General features: G+C 39.5%; 1 protein-coding gene across 5 annotated transcripts in view; it reads right to left on the bottom strand.

Moving 5' to 3' along the window:
* RHBDD1 (rhomboid domain containing 1) overlaps nt 1–22,148 on the bottom strand; it is a 220,733-nt gene that overhangs the window by 116,059 nt on the left and 82,526 nt on the right. For all 5 annotated transcript variants that reach the window (XM_069104551.1, XM_069104549.1, XM_069104548.1 and 2 more), the window contains 2 exons: nt 8,057–8,145; nt 4,691–4,747 (listed from right to left, as the gene is read on the bottom strand). In XM_069104551.1, the coding sequence (XP_068960652.1) occupies nt 4,691–4,747; nt 8,057–8,145 (146 nt within the window). The remainder of the gene's footprint in view (nt 1–4,690; nt 4,748–8,056; nt 8,146–22,148) is intronic.

The raw sequence follows: 22,148 nt of genomic DNA, 5'->3' as shown, positions 1-22,148 counted from the left end.
CCCCCCCGTACGTACGTCCTGGCTGCCAAGACCCATCACATCCAGCTCCATTACAGCCCTTTTCTCCATCCATACCATGACCAGACTTGTCGGCAGCTTCACCTCCTGACTGAACTACTGCATTAGCTTCTAAACTGATCTTCCAGTATCTCCCATCTCCATTCCATTCTTTATCTAGCTTCCCAAGTAATATCCCTAAGGCACCAAATCTGACTGTGTCAATCCTTTGATTCAAAACAAAACAAAACAATATCTTCCATAACTCACTATTGCTTCTAGTATTAAAATTAAAACTCAATAAAAGTTTTCCAATCAATCAATTAACCAATATTAAGGGTCTGTAACATGCCAGGGACTATGTTAAGCGCTCCAAAATCTGGTTAGATGATCCCTAGCTCTGGATCTAGGATACCTATAGCACTTCATTTCATATCACTACCCTTCCCAAACATTGTATTACAGACAAATGCGGCCAGTGGGTACTCCTCCAAATCCAACATGTCACCTCTGGCTTCCATGCACTCACTGAAGCCTGCAACGTACATGCTCCTCTCATTTTTATCTTCCTTCAAAAGCTTAGCTCAGGAGACTCCTCCAGGCCTTCCCTGATTCTCCAGGCTGGGAGCATTCTCTCATCCCTCAGATACTCCTATAGTATTTTGTCCCCTTTGTTCCCCATGCTGTAGTTTATTTTTGTGCATGACATTCTTCCCAGTAGAAGATGATCACATTAAAGGTAGGGTCTATACAATTTTTACCTTTGGAGTCCCCAGTGCCTGACACAGTTCCTTACACATAATAGGTACTTAATAAAATGTTTCTTGAATTGAATATGGGGGACATAGCCACAGAAAAGGTTTGGGTTTGAAAGTGAATTTTTGAAATCAAGGACATTTTGACTATCATGTTAGTGAAGGATTAGTGTACTATGCCAAGGGAGGTTAGGACTGCTACATATTTTCAAGGATGATTCTCCCTATCTACACCCTGGGTTATCTCATCCATTCCCATGCCCTTGATTATAACCCTCACATTGATGAATCCCAGATTTATCTTTCCATTCCTGACCTCTCCCCATGGCTCTCTCTCCTGCATCTTTTGCCATCTTGCAAAAAGAGTTTGGAGGCTGTATTATTATTTCTCAAAGTTATAATGGTGAGAACCAATCTCATTTTTCTCTTTTCCAATTACCAATTGGGATATCTTGTGAACTGACTATTTAAAGAATTATTCTTAATTCTGCTAGGTTAAGTTAATGGTGCCTAGTTACCAGAGGTAATGAAAACGCAGGGAAGCAAACCTGCTGTCACCCTGACTGTCACAACCAGAAATAAGCTGTGAACACACTCACTGTTTCTGATTTAACACTGACAGAACAGTGTTATTAAAAAAAAAAAAAGCTTTTGTTACTGTCAGTTTTACAAGACATTCTGCCCCATCCACTGCCAAAAAATGCCCTGTGCTCTCAGTTTAATAAATAACAAGCATTAGTATATATAAAAAGCTAAGCCACAACCAACAGCTGTAGCAAGTCAGCTGCCGGATGGTCTTTAACATCACACAGTATGAACGTGGCTGGTGATCACGCACCAGTCTTTTTGTAGTGACTGAAACAACCCTATCAGCAGGGCTTTAAAATTGATAAAAAATTCAATAGGCAAACTAGACAATTACCATGGTTCATGGGTTACCAGAGTTGGGAGGAGGCTCAATGGCAATCTCCCCCGCACCATCGGACCCGGAGACCCCTTTACCACATACCCAGCAAGTGGTTGTCCGCTCATTGCTTTAAGATCTTTAAATCTTAAAGGGAAAATGCTTTACCTTCCAAAGCAGCCTGGATGCTCACTGGGCATGCTTTTCTATATTCCTCTATTTTGTTCTTCCTAATAAGCTTTCATTTTTATTTGGTTATGATGACTAAATTAATCATGCAAAAGAACAATTAAAAATTATAATCATCCTATCCATCATGCCATCATTTGGAGAATGGCTAAACAAATTATGGTCCATGAATAGAATAGAATACCACCATGCCATTGGAAATGACGTAAGAGGCAGCTTCAGCGAAATCTGTAAAGACACATTGTATAAACTGAGGTAGAGTCAACAGGCCCAGAAGAAAATTTATGTTGCTTGTAAAAATAAACAACTTTGAAAGACTTAAGAACTTGATTCCAGAGGACTAATGATAAATCATACCAACTATCTCCTTCCAGAGAGGTTATCGATTCAAGATGCAGAATGAGACCTATGTTTTTATTTGAGGAGGGTATAGCTTGTGACTTGTCTATTTAAAGAATATTATTTTCTCAATTCTGCCAGGTTAACTTAATGGTAGCTAGTTACCAGAGAAGCAATCTATCACCCTGAGGGAGGGGGAAGACCTGGATGGAGAGAAAAGGAAAATAAATGCTTATTAAATGAAAATGAAAAAAAAAAACTACTTAAAAAAGCTTCTTTGTCATTTCTACCCATTGCTTCTCATTCTGCCACCTGGGGCCAAACACAATACATCCTATTCCGTCTTTTTTTTTTTTTAAGTGGCTGCCTTTCAAAAATACTTGAAGATAGCTAAATATTCTCAACTTTCAAAACATGGGAAAGCATGCTTCCTTACCACACATGCTATATACATCCCACCCAGGCTGCTCTCTTTCTCACCTAGTCCTCACTAACTATACCTGGAATAAATCAATTCCCATTACTCTACAGTCCATTAGGCAAAAGCATCACGTTATTTGCCGAAGATTGTGTTTCTTTGTTATGTATTGGTCCTGTGTCACCAATTAAATTATAAATGTCTTGAGGATGTGGGTCATCTCTGTATTTTTTTCTCTTTCTACAGTGGAATAAGTATAACTGATAGATTTAAAAAAAAAAAAAAGCTTTAACACTTTATGATCAAATAAAGAAAAGGCAACAGATTTGGATCTGCAGGTCAAAACACAGGCTCATTATAAAGAGTGGGTCCTTCAGACCCACTCTTTAAAATAAATCCACAACTCTATATTTTGAACTCTATAGCTGTTATAAATCGGCATGCATGCAAAGGACATATAGTACTTTCCAAGCCTGCTGTTTCCCTAGCACGTCATGTGGCAATGCTCCAGTTACCCCAGGGCTCCCTGGGGTAGCTGGAATGTGGTACATACAGCCCTTGACCTACGCATTTGAAGCAAGCACTCTGCCCCACCTATTTACTAGAAAATAGGGAGAAGAAACAATGCATTCTATTCATCCCACCTAATATCACTTTATTTCAGAGGCGCTCTCTCAGTTTGGTAATGATATTTAGAAAATGTGCTAGGGTAGTCTTGTTTAATTGAAGACAGTCCCTAAAACTCAGCAGTAAGAGCTAAATGAAAAGGCCTCCGGGCTAGGAGTGAGCGATCCCATGCTCTAGCTTGGACTTTACCATGCCTGTGGCTTTCTCTTGACACATTTTTTTCCTACCTAATACTCCTTCTCACCACTCCTGTTACCAACTCCCCTTCCTAGTCCATCCCCTCTTTAATAACCTTACTTTTAACTTCCTTCAGGGACAAATGAAATGCTCTATCACGTGTCTGAAAGAGTTCTGAGTCCCTCCCTAGAACAGAGTATTATTTTTGTCATCATCACCATCATTATTTTAAAAACAGTCAATTGGGGGGTGGCCAGGTAGCACAGCAAGTAAGAGCACCGGCTCCAGTGTCGGGATGACCTGGGGATCGAATCCAGGCTCAGACACTTAGCACCCACCCAGAAACACCTGCTCATGTAACCTTGAGCAAGTCACTTAACCCCAATTGCTTAGGGGTGGTCAGGTGGCTCAGAGAGTAAGAGCACTGGCTCCAGTGTTGAGATGACCTGGGGATCGAATACGGGCTCCAACACTTAGCACCACACCCAGAAATAACTGGCCATGTAACCTTGAGCAAGTTACTTAACCCCAATTGCTTAAAAAAAAAAAAATAGTCAACTGGAGTAGCCATTCTTTGCGTCAACCTGTCAAAGATCCCTGATTTTACTGGTGTGAGCATTCATGCCTCTAACATTGAAGGGGACGGCTCTAGAACGATGGGAAAGGAAGTGCTCTAGAACAAGAGAACTGCTAGACATCTTCAAGGGCTGTTGGGGCCAAAGAAAAGCCATACCCTATTGGCCAAGCTGGTGATAAGCACCTCTGTATGTAGGCAGGGGGCCCCTCAGTTCATGGGCACACCGTCCATCAATGGGACAGCATATTCACAGCCTCCCTAGCTTAATAAGATCAGCCAGAACTTGAACCTCCCTGGCAGAGCCTTTGAAAAACCAGCATCACCTCCCTACCACAACGAGACATGCTAGCAGTACTACTGTAAAGGAGGAAACTTTATTTTGTTTCTCAATAAATCATAATGAATTGAATAACCACTTATAGTAATAATACATTAATAAACCAGAACCTACAGATTAATTAGTAAAATAGTAAACTGATAATTAATAAATGGAATAAGCAATAATAAGCATTGTGGTATAGTGAACAGACCACTGGATTTAGTGTCAGTAAGATCTGGGTCCAAGTCTAACCTCTGGCTAAGTGACCGAGGTCAAGTCACTTAACCCTTACTAATCTCCTTGGGTGGAGAAGGTTCCCACACAGATGAAATCATATAAAAGAAATGTTTAAAAAACATCATTGAAGACATTTTCATAAAGAATTTACCTGTATTATTGAAGTAATACTGCTGTCTTGGGTAATGGGTGTTGAAGGAAAATATACCTAAATCAAGAAAAATAAAAAGAGACATGAGATATTTTTATACTTTATAAATTATACTCACATTTAAAATATAAAGAAAACCAAAAAGTTCAAAAAGGGATATAAACAAATCAGGGCAGTTTTGTTACTACCTCGTTCAATTTAATCTATGCTTTAAAAAAAAAACCACAGCCAGTGACCGAAGTTCCTGGATGCATATATAATTGAGCCTACTTTGTTCTTCCTTGTATGTCAAAATATTTGTGTTTGGTAATGATGGCTAGTTTCATAATAAAAAAGCACAATTCAATATTATAATCATTTTGCTGATACTTGGGTTGAATTGCAAATTTTTTTTAATGTCTTCAACTTGTCTAGGAAAGAAAGAAGGTTTATTTTCTCCCTTGTACAATTCATTCCTTGCAGAAATGGCATGGGTACATTGTCTATAGTTGATAACAGGTTAAATGAATAAATCCTTATCCATAATGTCTAGGCAGCTAGTCACATAGTAAAGTGAAAAGTTCAGTGGCTGTGTAGTGGGAAAACCTGGGTTCATCTCTGACCTTTAATATTTGCTAAGTGACCTTGGTCAAATCATTTAACTCTTAACCTGCTGGGGCTTGAAACTCAAAAATGAAAGGGTTGCTTGTACTTGATGGTCTCTTAGGTGCTTCCGGTCTCCAGACTTATTACACTATGATTCACAGACTGTAGTACTTCAAAATACTCTTGAGTACAAATTCACTGTGTTTCTGAAGAGAGAACAAATGCATTTTTTTAAAAACACTTATCAAGGGTGCCTAGGTGCAGTGAATAGAGCACTGGCCCTGGAGTCAGAAGGACCCGAGTTCAAATACAGCCTCAGACACTTAACACAAAAACTAGCCGTGTGACCTTGGGCAAGTCACTTAACCCCAAATTGCCCTACCTTTCCCCCTCCAAACAGCAATAAAATAAAATAAATAAAACAAAATAAAATAAAAATATCAGTCAAACTTTATTCATGATGTCCACAAAATGAGAAAGACTGACAGAAGATAGAATATTAACTGGTGAAAATTTCCGTTTTCATTCTCAACAATGATGCTAACATCCATAGCAGATACCACGTGTCACATAGGCACTGTGCCCAGCACTTTATAACTTATCTCATTTGATCATCACAACAACCCCGGGAAGGAAAGACTATTACTATCTCCATTTTACAAATGAGAAAACTGAAGCAAACAGGAGTTAAGTGACTGACCCAGAGTCACTTAGTAAGTGTCTGAGGGTGGATTTGAACTCAGGTCTTCCTGACTCTATGCTCAGCGTTCCACCCACCATATGATCTAGGTGCCCACTATTCATCCTCCAACAAGCTGGGCACTTTTTTTTTAGGGTGGGGGAAGCACATGGAGAAATCTTTTTTTTTTTGCTTTTTGGAGGGCAGTTGGGGTTAAGTGACTTGCCCAAGGTCACACGGCTAGTTTTTGTGTTAAGTGTCTGAGGTCAGATTTGAACTCAGGTCTGACTCCAGGGCCAGTGCTCTATTCATTGTGCCACCTAGCCACGCCACACATGGAGAAATCTTAAAATGATTATGGCTGTTGAGACGTTAATTTGGCATCAGCTGCAAAAGAAACAGATGATATAAGAAAAACGAGGGCTCTGATCTTGCCCTGCTCATTCCTGCTGATGAAGGTGACTGCTAGCTGGACTTCTGCAACAAGCGGTATATGTTTAACGAGAACTGTAATAGCGGAGACAAGACCCTGCTGTAGACAGAACTTGTCACCCAAAGATGCTACATGAACTACCTCCCCACATGTCCCAAGTCCCACATTCCTGCTTCCAGTGAACGGCAAGACAGAACCAAGGAGAGGGATATGAGGTCATCCCCAGCAGGACCAATGATGCGGAAGAGATGGTGACCACAATGGAGCTCTTGGACCTACTGGACATTTCTGATAAAAACCCTGTGTAGTGTCCTCTCCCAGAAAAATAGGTTTTTTTCCCAGCAGCCTCTTCTCATGAAGTACAGGCTCTTTCTCCAACTAGACAGCTTCTCCCTAACCCTTCATTTGAGGAAGCACCCAGGCCAGTCTAGTAACCACAACAGCTAGCATTCCTATATCACTTTAAGGCTTGCAAAGTGCTTTTTTTTAAGCATTTATTAAGCACCTGGCATAGTGCAATTTTTTAAAAAGCATTTATTAAGCACCTAGCATAGTGTAATTTTTTGAAAGAAGCATTTATTAAGCACCTAGCATAGTGCAATTTTTGTAAAGCATTTATTACACACCTAGAATATTTTCCAAAATGGGAGGGGAATTCATTGAAAATAAAAATAATAATAATTATAGGTAAAAATAACTTCCAGTTTTGTTTTTTTTTCCTTAGCCTGAGTAAATGTCTATCATACAGGAATCCTAAATATCAGGTAGTTGGATTTCCATTCCATTTCAGGACAGAACTGCACATGGGCAATTTGTATAATTTTAAAGAAAGGCAGTGTGGTCTAGAGGCCAGATCTTTGGTCTTACAGTTGGAAGACCTAGATTTGAATTCTCCCTTTGAACCAGACCAGCTGCTATTATAGATCACTGCTCCTGGGGTCAGGAAGACGTAAGTTTAAATCTGACCTCTGGCACTTTCTAGCTGGTCATTTAACCTCTGTTCGCCAGTTTCCTCAATTATACAATGGATATAATTACAGCACCTACCTCCCAGGGTTGCCACGAAGATCAAATAAGATACCATTTATAATGTGCTCAGCATATAGTAGGCCCTTAACAAAATCTGGGTTTTCTGCACAGCAGATAGTAGGCACTTAATAAATACTGGGTTTTTCCCTTCCTTTCATCCTTATGTAATTCTTTAAGATAATTAGGTTAGAGTAAAGGTGCTGGCCTGAACTGACAGAGGGAGGAATTTCCTCACCCAGGAGTATCCTATACCAATGAAATCCCAAGTCCAGTACCCATCCTTAGAACAGACCATAATATGGGATATTTTAAAGAACCTCAGCACATGCCATTTTCCAGAACATCTCAGAGGCTCCCAGGATAGCTCTAAGGCTGAGAATTTACATTTTCATCCCTCTACCTGGAAAGGATGAGACTTGAAACTTGAATTTGCAACTTTGCACCTTCAACGTGGCTTAAGGAATATTAAAAGACAGCAGCTATTTTCATTTTTGTGCTTGCAGAGTCTGGGCCGGGATAGATTTATTTTTAGCTGGTAGGGAAACCCTGGCACGATGAGAAACGAGGGACTGCCTGGGCCTCCTTTAAAGTGAAGACGGGCTTTCAGCTTCTTGCCCTGCCAATGGTGTTTGCTCGGTACCTGCACAAGCTTCCATGATCCTCTTCAGAGGCCCCAGAGTATACATCAGTCCAACGATAATACCAGCCAGATGCCCAGCAAAGGAAGTACTAGGAGGAAAGGAAAGCCTCTGTGAGTGTTAGCACTGCTAACTGATTAGACATATTCTGTCTTTCCTCTCATTATTCCCAGGCACGTCAATTATTCCCAGTTTGCAGCCTTTGTTCCCTAGGACGCCTTTTGTGCTGGGCAGTCCAAAGAACAACATTTCCCACCTTTCTGTTTTTCTTTTAATGCTAGATGAATCACAACATGCTGAAATGGAAACACCCAGCCCAAGCTGGGGAAGGGGGGCAAAGGAGGCAGAGGAGCTGGCTGGGTTACAAGGATTGATGTGGATGCTTCGGCAGAGATAAAAAAGGAGAAGTCTGCTGCAGTCAATCACTGGGCTTTCATCCTGATCCAGTCTGCCTTCTCCCTGTAATCACATGAAGTCAGTTTGCTCCGCTCAGGGCTGAAGGCTGCATCAGCCCACCAATGGGAGGGATGGGTTATCTATTTGTTTTCAAAGCACTGATGACTGCTACATGTGTGCGCATTGGGGAGTTCTGAAAGCAGTGCATGGAGAGTGAAAAGAGAAGAATGTGATTGCCTCCCCTACTCCCAAACTGAAACCAGTCTGGGTCTGGGTCTGGGTCTGTGTCTGCCAGGCCTTTGCTACAATTTAAAGCTGAAAATGATACTGAAACTTGGGTGGTTTAATAAGACATTTCAATTTCCTCCAAAGCCAAGCCCTTCTTCTAACATATGCTAGCTGTGGGCCCCTAGGCAAGTCACAGCCCCTCAGTACGGTGTAGGCTGCTCTCAAAGACTATGTCTTGTAGACATTTTAAACTTGACGTGTCCAAAACTGAACTGATTATCTTTCCACCTAAACTCTCCCCTCTTCCTAACTCCCCAATGGTACCCACCATCTTCCTATGCTTACAACTTAAGTATCATCCCAGACAGCACTCCCCTCCCTCGAACTCACACACACATACACACACACACACACACACACACACACACTCCATACCTGATCTCCCAATCTGTTGCAAGTCCTATCAATTTCATTTTTGTAACATTTATCAAATATGCTGTTTCACAATAATTTTTCAAAATCTTCCTTCTTTCCTTCCTCCCTCCTCTCCTTCCTTCTTTCCTTCTCCAGGATATTAGTATAAACAAGGTTCACGCCTCTTAAGCAGCCTGGTGATCCTCCACTCCCAGATACTTACCACATTAATGTCAAACTTAGTACAGACACCTGATCGGTATAACCCACTGCAGCTCAGGTTCCTGGAGGTCAAGAGGTTTGAATTTATTTTCAAATAAAATTTACTTCCAAATAAGCCTCCCTCAGTGGTTCCCCAACCTTCTCTACTCTCAAAAATATCTGAACAGTAGCTTTGGGGTGAATGGAATAACTTCAACAGTTTGGCTGGTTGTAGCAACCATGGTAGCATTTGGCCAACTCTTCATAGAAGTCGTTTCCTCCATCTCCCAAGCCTCCAATAGTTTTTTAAGTGTTCAGTCCAGCCACCCAACCACAACATCCCATCCATGGTTTTCTCCATGCTTCAAATATGTTTGGGAAGGAAAGGGAACATAAATGTGGTGGCCAAATGTAGTGAGAAAAGGACAAATATCTTTGAAGAGTTTTCAAAGAATCAATTGCAATGTGTTCTGTGCTGTTCTCTGCTTATTTCACGAACATTTCTGTAAAATGCAACTGTCTACTATTCCACAGTATTTTCATAACGACAAAATCATCATGAGTGATGAGTACGAACATCCTATTTCCCTCACTGTGTTCTGGATTCCTCCACCATCATTACATTTCCTAATTGAGCACTTATCCTCTATGGTTGAGCATCTCCAGAGCTTAATAAATACTTGTTGAATTAAAAAAAAAATCAGGGCATTTGCCAATAGCCAAAAAAAAGGGATAGAAGAATTAAGGAAAAAAAACTTTTCTGACCCACTGCTATAAAATGTACACCAGTGACATTTGTGATCAAATCAATTTTGTTTAAAAGGCAGAAAAAAATGTTGAAAAATTTAGAGAAGTTCCCAAGCCCTGATCACATTGATCAGTCATTCTGCTAACCTCCCAAGTTACTACAGGTATACTATACTTGTTTTGCAGCATATGAACTTATCAAACATGAAAGAAGGGGCACATAAGAATGTTGTCAGAACCCATAAACAGGCAAGAGGGTGATGGATAGGCAGGAACTTCTGCAGTCTCTCAATCACCAAATCCAGCAACATTGCTGCTGGCTACCACTTCCTCCTGGATATTCACTATTCCCTAGATTTTCAAGGAAGAGAACTGCTTCTCTTGGCTCTCTTCCTACCTGGCTGGTCACTACTTCTTGGATTCCTTTCATCACCAAACATGTCCCTCCCTCTCCCAGTGGGCATAACCCAATGCTTCCTCTTTTTTTTCCTCTCAACATTTTCTGTCATCTCATCGGTTCTCGGGGACTGAATGATCACCTTTATAATGACGTTCCTTGGATCCATATATTTATCTATTCATATCCCTAAAACATATGGGAACTCTCCTGAATTCCAGTTCACTAACACAAACTGTCAACTGTACATTTCAAACCACATACCCCAAGGACATCAATTCCCATGTCCATAAAAGAATTATTTCGGTTAAGGTTATCACCATTCTTCTAATCACTCATGTTCACAAGCTCTAAGCTACCCCCAACTCTTCACTCTTCTTCATTGCATGGATCCAATCAGCCGCCAAATCTCATTGTTTCTACTTCCAAGCTCCACTTTGCTCCCCACAGTCACCATCCTTGATACCTTTGTTGAGGCCCTCATCATCTCTTAGTGATGATTAGTCTCCCTGTCCCAAGACTCCCCTCTCTTTAATCCAGCCTCCAAACAGCTGCTAGAGTGATATTCCTATATCAAAGCCCGGCTCTGTCTCTTGCCTGCTCAAAGAAAACTCCAGCGGCCCCATGGTGCCTTTAAAAGATGAAAGGGGGATGCTCGGAACACTTCCCAATCTGGCTTCAGCTTATATCTCCAGGCTTATAACATGCAACTCCCTGTTATCTACCCTTTATTCCAGCCAAACTGGCCAACTTGCTGCTCAAACACAATATTCCATCTACATACACAGGCTGTCTCCTTAGTGTTCTTCTATACTTCTATACCCTTATGCTTTGTCCTCCCCTCTGCATGCTGGAATCCCGGATTCCCTTCAAAGTACAGCTCAAGCGCTACCCAAATTCCACAGAACTCTATGCCCAAGCCGCAATGTACCACCCCCTTCAATTACCCTGTATTGACTATGTTTTGTATGTACCTAGGTATTTCTCTAAATAGAATGAAAGGTCCTGGAGTACAAGTTACTAGTATTGCCACTTAATAAATATTAGTTGACTGATTAGTAGAAACCAGGAATGGAGGGAGGGAGGAGTGATAAAAAGAGGGAAAAACAAAATGAAAATATTTGTAGAAACTAAATCAGATATCAGAATGATTTAATGTAAGGAAAACATCACACACATCACTTAGTCAAAGACAATTCGCCTGGAAATAGTTCGAAATGCTGTTATCACAGTATTAGGCAGAGGGAAGAGATGAGGAAAAGGGGGTCCGAGTACAGAAGCCTTAATTTCCTAGGCTCTGTACCCAAAAAGGGAGGATAATTCAAAGATGTTGACTGGGTAAAGTATCAAAGGAGGGAGAATAGCACTAACAGGGTAAATCAAGAATCACAGGTCAGACCTAGGGACTGAGTAGAGACAGAAGGTTTGTACCTGTGAACCAAACTAAAGAGGACCTTGTTTTGTTGGTAACCACAGGAGCCAAAGAGATAGGGAAAGAGGGAGGGAAGGAGAAAGTCAAAGAAGTGGGGCATGCTTTGAAGATCGAGGGAGCAGGCTCACAAACTAGGAATGAGAGTAAAAGCATATGTACAACATACATTGTTTAATTCAGGAAAATAAAGAGTAATGGTTTGGAGTTTGAAGATGGGGTTTAGAATCCTGGCCTTGTCCAGTTATTTTCTGTGTGACCTTGGGCAAGTCACTTAATCACAGGAAGCCTCAAGGTTTCTTTATCTTCGAAGTAAGGCTATTTGGCCTTTGAATTCCTTTGAAGCTTAAAATCTATGATCCTGTGACCTTGGATGTAGCTTAAAACCCAATGTTTCTACACAGCAGAGGAAGAAGAAGAGGGAACCCTAATTAGCTCACTAAGTTTGTAATGGTAGAAAAACTGTTCAAGGCAGAGAAGAATAACCACAGAGAATATCGAAGCTGAATTTGGGTGGCCCCAGTTGGACAGGAAATCTTTGACAGCAGAAGGCTTATGTTTGGGACTGATTGAGGTCCATTTGGTGACAAAGACATTTGAGGGAGATAATAGGGTTCAGTAATATCTTAGCACTTTGAGGGTTTTCTGAAGGTTGGAGTTAGGCAGAACCAAACTGGGTTACAGAATTGTAAATTCAGAGTGGGAAGGGACCTTAGGAGTCATCTAGTCCAATCCCCTCATTTTACAGATGAGAAAAGTGAAGTCCCAAGAGGTCAGGAGACTCATCCAAGGACTCAAGCCTTTCTCTCTTTTGTTTGAATAAGTTTTATTTATTTATTTTTCTCTCACCCCAAATGCAGAACTTTCTACTGAACCAAAATATAATCCTCATTAATCAATTTACAATAAAAACAAATGCATTTTAGACATTTTAAGTAGATTGTGAACTCCTTGTGGGCAAGGACTATCTCTTGCCTCTTTCTGTATCACTAATGCTTAGCATACTGGCTGGCACACCGCAGGCTCTTAATATTATTGTTTGTCCATTTTTTAAAAGGACCAATGATATCACAGGGTGATATCTTGTCTTGTGTGAGAACTGGATTTAAGTGAGGCAAAGTTGCACAAAGTCGTCAGTCTGGCTCACCCTTCTAGAGTCAGTGAAGTTCAGTGACAGGACAAAAGTCAGGACAACTGACAATGTCCTGGGCTGCAGTGGATGACCTTGGTGTCTTTGGTGTCCGACCAAGCTCTGGACACTCCACAGTGCCTGCCTGAGCTAACCTCAAAGCCCTCGTCCTCCCTGAAAACCTCCTATACACCTGGCTCTTAATAAGTGTTTATGGATTTGACTGATGGATTCTAGAATACACAAAGTCAACAAACATGCAGTGCAGTAGAAAGAGGAGATCTGGGGTCATCAGGCCTGCATTTGGATCCTGCCTTATCTTGCTCCAGTGCCTGTAACAACTTTACACAAGCCCCTTTATTTCTCTGCTCCTTAGTTTCCTCATCTGTAAAATGAAGGGGTTATACTAGCTGATCTTTAAAAACTATCCTGGCGCTAAGTCCTACAGCCCTCTGAAATGTGAAAAAGAATAAGCTCCCACCCACAGGCTTTCCCATAAGTATCTGGAACAGTACAGGAGGGATCACTGAAGTTATTTTCACCAGATGTGGAATGTGATGATAGGAATGATACCTATGAGGAACAGTTTAGTCAATAGGGAAGGAGCTTAATTTGGAAAGAAATGGGACAATGACAAGTTTTCAGAAGCAGGAGAAAGGGGGTAGAGAATCTAGAAGCTTGGCTAATCAATATTTGTTCCCATTATCCAGTCAAGTCTTCACAGCTGACAAAAAAAATAAGTAAACTCCCAGACACATAAATACAGATGTAGGAAGAAAGACAGTTAAAAGTACAATCAGTTCTTCAAATATATGACTAAATTACAAAGCATTTGTTAAGTACTTACTACATACTGCCCACAGGATACCTAATGGTTCAGTGAAGAGACTTGTTCCTTTTGTTAAATACATTGACTGGCATAAACCACTTAGGGAAAGAGCTATGGGGATCCCACACTTAGCACATCACTTCTTGAGGGGAACAGCATGAAACCCGGTATTCTTTGGCCCTCAGCTTTTCCAAAGGAATTTAGAAATTGTTTGTTTAAGCTGGATGAAACCCCAATACTATTTGCAGAGAAGAAAAGGAAAGAGAGAGGGGATGAATTGTTATGAATTAGCGGATGTGGAGAATCAACCAGGATTGGTGTTTATTTTTATAGTGTCAAGCACTGAACTTGAATTCAGTAATAGAGTAAAAAAAACAACATGCATATCTGATGTACTGTGTAACCATCCTTCATAGAAAATTATTAACATCATATCAATGTAAAAAAGTGGAGAAATGTTTCCCTTTTCATAAGCAAGCCAAGTGCTTCATCTTGAACCTCACTTAGAAATCAAAGTTTACTACAATTTAACAAAATTAATTTCTTAACTCTCTAAATAATTTTTTAGAAGCTGAAGTCACACGCTGCGCTAATAGAATGCAAGGAGCTATCTATGGTGGAGAAACCAAGCCAATGAGAGCTTGGTTTATCTTCAAAAAGAATGACTTTATGCATAAGGATTCCATTTCAACAATTTAAAAAGTCTTACCGTCTGAACTATCGGCTTAAAAGGGCTACAAATGAAAATGTAAAAGAAGACTGAGGAATATGATAGCCATCAAAATTGAATATCTGGGGGGAGGCAGGGCTGCGGGAAGGAAGAAAAGTAGACTGATCCTAGCAGTGAGAAGGAAATAATACTCCTCTGTGGAGAGACACACCTTTTTCTTCACATCACCAGTAGTCATTTAGCAAATTAACTCCTTTAATTCACAGAAAGGTACCTAATGTCCTGTGAGAGGTAATGTACTTTCCACGGGCAAGAAAATGACTTTTTCCTTCCTCACAAAATCAGGACAAATATCTGGACACTGCATCCTTCTTGTGTACTATAGAAGGACACAGGCACAGGAACTCACCCCAATGAGTTGAAGCACTATTGGGTCAGCTTAAAAACTGGGCCCAGCCTGGTAGCTAAGTGCTTGGCTGGATAACCAGGATATTGGGCTGTTCCCAAATAAGGGTACTCATTCCTGATCAGGAAGAGGTCATGTTGTGGGGCTACAGGGTACCAATAGCAATTTTTTGAGAAAAAAAGACACATTTAAGAAATCCCTATCAGAACTATTCTCATGCTCTGCTGATTTGCAAGTGAAACAGTTTGGTTGTATTTCTGCAGCCATAGGTATAATTAGAAACTTGGTAAGTAGAAACTCATGGGCAGTGGATGCGTTCTCTCTCTCCTCAGCCCAGGCCATATAAATCAGCTAGGGAGTAGATTTGTGACCCTGGGCAAGTCACTTGTTTGCCTCAGTTTTCTCATCTGTAAAATAGGTTAGAGAAGTAAATGGCAAACCACTCCCGTATCTTTGTCAAGAAAACCCCAAACGCCAAATCACGAGTTGGACATGCCTGAAAGAACTGAATACGGGGTGAGACCAGCATTCATGGGGCAGGAAGCTACTTGTGTAGGGAGATTTGGAGAGATCCTCTCTATAAGGTGAAGCACTTGGTCTGCCTATGCAAAAAAGGAACACTTATCTTGTACTTTTTTTATGACATGATTTTAATAATTTTTTCAAGGGTAATTACAAGGTACATCAGATACGTTGCTTTTTACTCTATTACTGAATTCAAGTTCAGTTCTTTACATTATAAAAATGAACACCAATCCTGGTTGATTCTCCATATCCTCCAATTCATAACAATCCCTCCTTCTCACTCACAAGGTCCTTGGTTAGGATCAATAACTTAGCTATGACTTTCTATTCCTTCCCTTGCTTCAAACAGATTTGAACAAACATTGAAATAAGGGAATGAGGAGGTGAATGATTTTAAAAACTATATATGACTGTAGTTATGTTTCTTTGTGTTCTAGAAAAGCATGATAAAAATTCAGACTGCATAGAGACTCAGAATAAATGCTATTTTAGCATCAAAAATCACAAACTATATTAGGGAGGGATATTGATCAGATTTAAGTGGGTTTCCCCTCCTTTCATCACCTTACTAAACAAAATCCCTGCATCTAGCTGAAGAAAATAAAGAAATCAGATCAGATCACTCTCTAAAATTATTAATTTGGAACTTCACTTCCTGGAATAAAGTATAGAATTTTCTATAGAAAGTAAAAAATCAATCAAAAATTCCAACCTATATTATCTGTGGTAATAGAATAAATCAGTAACAGCTAGGTAAAGAGTAGAAAGGAGTAAAATAGAATGGAAACAAGATTTTCTACATATAGTATTTGGGTGTGTTTCCCATATGTGCAGGGTCAGGGCTAGGAAAAATTATGCAGGTATCAGGTTTTGCCCTAGGTGGCCCCTCTCACTTTCCCTTTCAGTGTCTATCTGTGCTTTTGTTCCCTCTAATTCTCCTATCACCCTCTCAGTACCTGGATGCCCTTGTCTCCCTAGGGTCAACCATCCAGGCTTGACCTGTTCCCTATATCTATTTCTCCACAGCTTCCCATTAAAAATTGCTTTCAAATGCCATTAGAAAGAATTTGACTCAGCTGTCCCATTAAAATGTAATGATTCCACTGATGTCCTACTCCAGTGCTTCATAAATGGACAGAGGTGACCTTGACACTCTATTCCAAAGCACCACAAAGGCTGGCCAGGCTTTCAGTACAGGTCCAGTGATGTAGGTCAACTGTCAAGTGTTTTTTGAGTTTGTTTTGATGAGGAAGTTTATGCCCTGCAAAACATAGCCGTTCATAAAAGGCATCTTAGAAGGTAACCAATAAAACTGCCATCGTTTCAATGACTTGGATAACAAATTTGATGTCATGATTATCCCACTTTGTAGACTGGTAAGAAGATGGTGGGATATCAGATGGAGAGGAAGAGAATCAGGAACTAAAAAGATCTCAAGAGGCCAGTAGCATGCTGGGTCAAATCTAATGGGAGGAAATTTAATTAGGATAAATATAAAGTCTTACACAATTTTTTAAAAAATCAACTTCACAAAAACAAGATGAGGGAGGTATGGACAGACATCAGCTTATCTAAAAATGATTCCCGTATTAAGTGTGCTATAGGTTCATGACCAAGAGATAGAGAGCATGATAAAATGCAAAATAGAGAATTTTGATTATATTAAATTAAAAAGCTTTTGCACAAACAAAACCAATACAACCAATATTAGAAGGAAAGCAGAAAGCTGGCACATAATATTTTCAGCAAATATCTTTGAGAAAGTTCTCAGAACTAAGTCAAATTTATAAGAATACAAGCCATTCCCCAATAGATAAATGCTTAAAGGATATGAACAGGCAGTTTTCAGATGAAGAAATCAAAGCTACCTACAGGCATATGAAGAAGTGCTCTAAATCATTTTCAATTAGAGAAATGCAAGTAAGGTACCACCTCACACCAATCAGATTGGTTAACATGACAAAAAAAGGAAAATGATAAATGTTGGCAAGGATGTGGGAAAGTTAGGACACTAATGCACTGCTGGTGGAGTTGTGGAATGATTCAACAATTCTGGAGAAAAACTGGGAACAATGCTCAAATTGCAACCAAACTGTGTATACCCTTTGATCCTAGCTATACCACTACTAGGTGATGTCACAAAAAAAGGGAAAAAGACTTACATATGTAAAAATATTTATAGCAGTCTCTTTCATGGTGGCAAAATATGGGAAACTGAGGGTATCTCCACCTGTTGGGGAATGGCTGAACAAGCTGTGGCATATGAATGTAATGCAACACTATTGTGCAATAAGAAATGATAAACAGGTAGATTTCAGAAAACCTTGGAAAGATTTGTATGAACTGATGCAAAGTGAAATGAGCAGTTCCAAGAAATCACTGTATACAGTATCAGCAACCCATTGTGTGATGATCAAATATGAATGATTCAGTTCTTCTCAGCAACACAATGTTCCAAGACAATTCCAAAGAACTCAAGGTAGAAAATGTTATTCACATACAGATAAAGAACTGATGAACTTTGAATACAGATGAAAGCATAGTTTCTTCACTTATTCTTTATCATTTTTTTCTTTTGATCTGTTTCTTCTTTAACAACTGTGACTAATATGGAAATATGTTTCACATGTTAGTGCACACATAACCTATATGAAATTGCCTATCATTTTAGGAAGAGGTAGGGGATGGAGGAAGAAGAATTTGGATTTCAAAATCTTGTAAAAATAAATGCTAAAAATTGTCTTGATGTCTAATTGAGAAAAAATAAAATATTAAAAAAAGATTTCTGAAGTTTTAACTGACTGTAAACATCAATATGACTCATGAGTGTGATATAGCAAAAAACCACATTGAAACAAAGTATCCAGAACTACAGAGCCAAAAGTCCTGCTGAATTCTGCCCTAATTAAACTGAATCTGGGTACCACATTTTAGGAAGGGCATAGTGAGTAGCCATCTAATCCAATTCACCGCCCCCCCAATCCCTATGAACATATACAAAAAGTGGTCACCCATAGAAAAAAAGGTAAGAGGACTTATTTGTACATATTTATAGCAGCTCTTTTTGTGGTGGCTAAGAATTGGAAATCAAAGAGACGCCCATCAATAGGGGAATGGCTAAACATGCTGTGATATATGACTGTAATGGAATATTATTGTGCTATAAGAAATAACAAACAGGATGATTTCAGAAAAACCCAGAAAGACTTACATGAACTCAAGCATAGTGAAGTGAACAGAACCAGGAGAACATTGTACATAGTAACAGCAATATTGTTCAATGAAGATTGTGAATGACTTAGCTATTATCAGCAATACAATGATCCAAGACAAACAAAAAACTAATGATGATACATGCTATCCACCTCCAGCAAAAGAACTGATATTGTCTGAATATAGACAGAAGCATGCTATTTTTTACTTTCCTTCATGTTTTTCTTTTATTCAAGTCTTCTTATACAAAATGACTAATATGGAAATGTTTTACATAATTGCACATGTATAACCTATGTATGATTGCTTACTGTCTCAGGGAGGGAGGAGGTGACAGAGTGAGGGAAGGATAGAATTTGGAAGTCAAAACTTTAAAAATGTTTTAAAAAATTGGGGAAAAAAGTGGTCACCCAAAGATGTAAGAACCCACTCCCTCCCTAAGGCATCTTGTTCTACTTCTGAACATCTTTAATGATTAAGGAAACCAGATATCAAGCCTAAATTTGCTTCTTTGAAACTTTCACATAATATTCCTAGTTTTGCCCTCTGGTGCCAAAGAGAACAAGACTAATTTTTCTTTCACTAGATAGTCCTTCAAATTCTTGGGAACAGCTATAATATTCCCTCTGAATCTTCTCTTCTTTGAACTAATTATGCCCAGTTTCTTCCAATATCTTTGTATGGCATGGTCTCAAGTCCTTTATTATCCCAGATAACCTTTCCTGGAATCTTTCTAGTGTGTCAATGTCCTACCTAAATGTGGGGTCCAGAAACGACAATACTTCTTATGTGGTTTCACTAGGGCACAGTTTCTTTCGTTTTCACTTCAAACCCTTCTCCTACTTTGTCTTTCCATTATAACCTGGCTTCTGGATTTCCCAGGAATGTTTTATGGTTTCTTATAAACTGGAATGGTGGAGAGGCATCCATCCCTCAAAACCTTTTCACAAATATCCTACTTTAGAACCCTTTAACATCCTGAGCAACCTTTACTTTGGAAAGGTCCTATATGTACAAAAATATTTACAGCAGCTCTTTTTGTGGTGGTAAAGTACTGTAAACTTAGAGGGTACCTATCCATCAGGGAATATCTGAGCAAATTATGGCATGTAAAAGTTATGTAATGTTACTGTGCCATGAAAAACACTGAAGGGATGGTTTCAGAGAAGGAAAACCTGTACGAAATGATACAGACTGAAGTGAGCATCAGTCAGAGAACAATTTATACAGTAATAACTATATAATAATATGTTAATATAATAAAATGATAGAATTCTTCATAATGAAAATATAAATTAAAAAATGAATAACTCTGAGAGACTTAGGAACTCTGATTAACCACATTTCCAGAGGACCAATGACACAGAATTCTGTTCATTTCCTGAAAGAAAAGTGATGGACTGATATGCAGAACGAGACATGTATCTTTGGGCATAGTCAATGTAAGAATTTGTTTTGTTTATTCATATTTTAGGTAGATTTTATTTCCTCCCCACCCCAAACCCAGCATGGGTGGAAGGTGGGAGAAAAAGAAAATAAATGGATGTTGATTGAAAAAAAAATTTCATTTTAAAAACTGTAGCAGAAATATAAATAGTTCAAGTCACCAAAAATTCTGCCTGCTTTCCATGAGCCTCAGTTCTATCTTTCAAACTGCTTTTGGGGATTTCCAACTCACCTCCTATGTGCATCCTTAACACCTTTCCTCCCTTTTTGTTTCTATTTACCTTTCTGGATCTTCTCTTTGAAATTTCCTCAAATTCCTTCTACTCAGTCTTTTTCCTCATTCAAATTAAACACTTTTTAAGGGGCGGCTAGGTGGCGCAGTGAATAGAGCACCAGCCCTGAAGTTAGGAGGACCTGAGTTCAAATCTGATCTCAGACACTTAACATACTTACTAGCTGTGTGACTTTGGGCAAGTCACTTAACCCCAACTGCCCTCAAAAAAAAAAATCAAGCCCTTTTTCATCTGATGAATTGTTCTCCTTCAACCTTTCCTCAAATTCCCCCCAATTTCTCCACCTGAGATTCAATTTCCTTTTTCACATGAAGCTCAAGACCTTCACCAGCCTCTACATTGCTATAAAACCTTGTCCTTTAGAAATATAATTTGAATTACTTGCACCTCTAGTCCTCATCCAGAGGCCCTCCACTCACCACCCCCTGTGTCCCACTGTATTTGCAGCCTTTTCTGTTGCTACAAAGATGCAAATTTAGACTTGGTGTCAGGTAAAACTTCACGTCAGCTAGAACCCTCAATTCTATACTTTCTTATACCAATGGTTTTATGCATTTTAGACTTGTCTCTCCTACCACAGAAAAGCTTTTCAGAGGAAGGGAAGAAGTCTTTTTTTTTTCCTACTTTTTTTCATCTCTCATCAAGATGGTACTTAATGAATATTTACAGACTTAACTAAACGTTTCCTATCAATCATCTCGGAACCCAGGAACAATTGGGGTGGGAGGGACAAATGAAGGGTCTTGAAAGGGTCTGAAAGGTTGACATAAGAACTGACTGAAGGAAATGGGTATGTTTCTAACATGTAGAAGATCTGAATGGTGGGGTACACCAGACTATTGTTGCTTGAAGAGTCATCACTTGAAAGGGGGATTAATCAGAGCTCTTCTGCTTGACCTAGAGGATAGAACTAGGACCAATGGCTGGAGGTTGGATAGAGGCAGATTTAGACTGAAGATGAAGAAAATGGATGGCTAACCATTTGCCAGCAATGTCTATATCACAGAAGGGGTTACAGCTGAATGGTCTCTAGAATTTCCTCCATTCTGTGAATGGTCTTTTAAAATAAAATAGAAAATAGCTCAGTGTGTCTCCTCTCCTTCCCCCAATACCCTTAAATCCAAAATTTTATACAGGACAAATCTGAGTCCCCAGTGGCAGGCAAACAGGTCAATAGGAATATTCTGAAATAAAGGGTTTTTCTCATTAGTCCTCAATTATATCCCTCAGTCTATCAATTATTCTACCAATGAGCAAAAAGGTCTGATTAGGCCTTGAGCAACATGGGCATCTGATAGGAGGAAGTTTGAGATAAGAAGATATTAATAGGATGAATATATCTACAAGGAGTTGAATAAGATTTACAAATCTATTAAGAAAACGATGAGCCACCAATTCCTCCCAACTTTCTTTTGTACTTTTATCTAACTGTGGATTGACTGCAGTTATCAAAACTGAACCCAAACAAAACTCCCAAACCAGCATGTTCTCCCATCCCCCCACCAAGGATTAATATTCACTATTGCTAAAGGGCTAGAAGCAAAGTTGAGCCATGCAGTTATGTAAAGAGCTCCTTCTCTCATTAGTGACATCCTTAAAAATCCGAAACCAGAGATGTGCATGAGAGCTATGACAAGCTACAAAGGTCCCCCCCTCAGTTAAAAGGCTAATTCTTTCAGCAGTTTGAAGAGGCTGCCCCTCTTAAGCTCAGCTCCCAGAGTGGAAATGTATTACCAAGAGACAATCTCATTGCATATGCAGGATAAATGAC

The sequence above is a fragment of the Petaurus breviceps genome, unplaced genomic scaffold (assembly GCF_028583685.1).
Source record: "Petaurus breviceps papuanus isolate PSGF00001 unplaced genomic scaffold, PetGlider_PUasm1.0 688, whole genome shotgun sequence".
NCBI lineage: Eukaryota > Metazoa > Chordata > Mammalia > Diprotodontia > Petauridae > Petaurus > Petaurus breviceps.
Note: the sequence above shows the minus strand (reverse complement) of the source record. Positions and strands in the feature narration are given on the sequence as shown.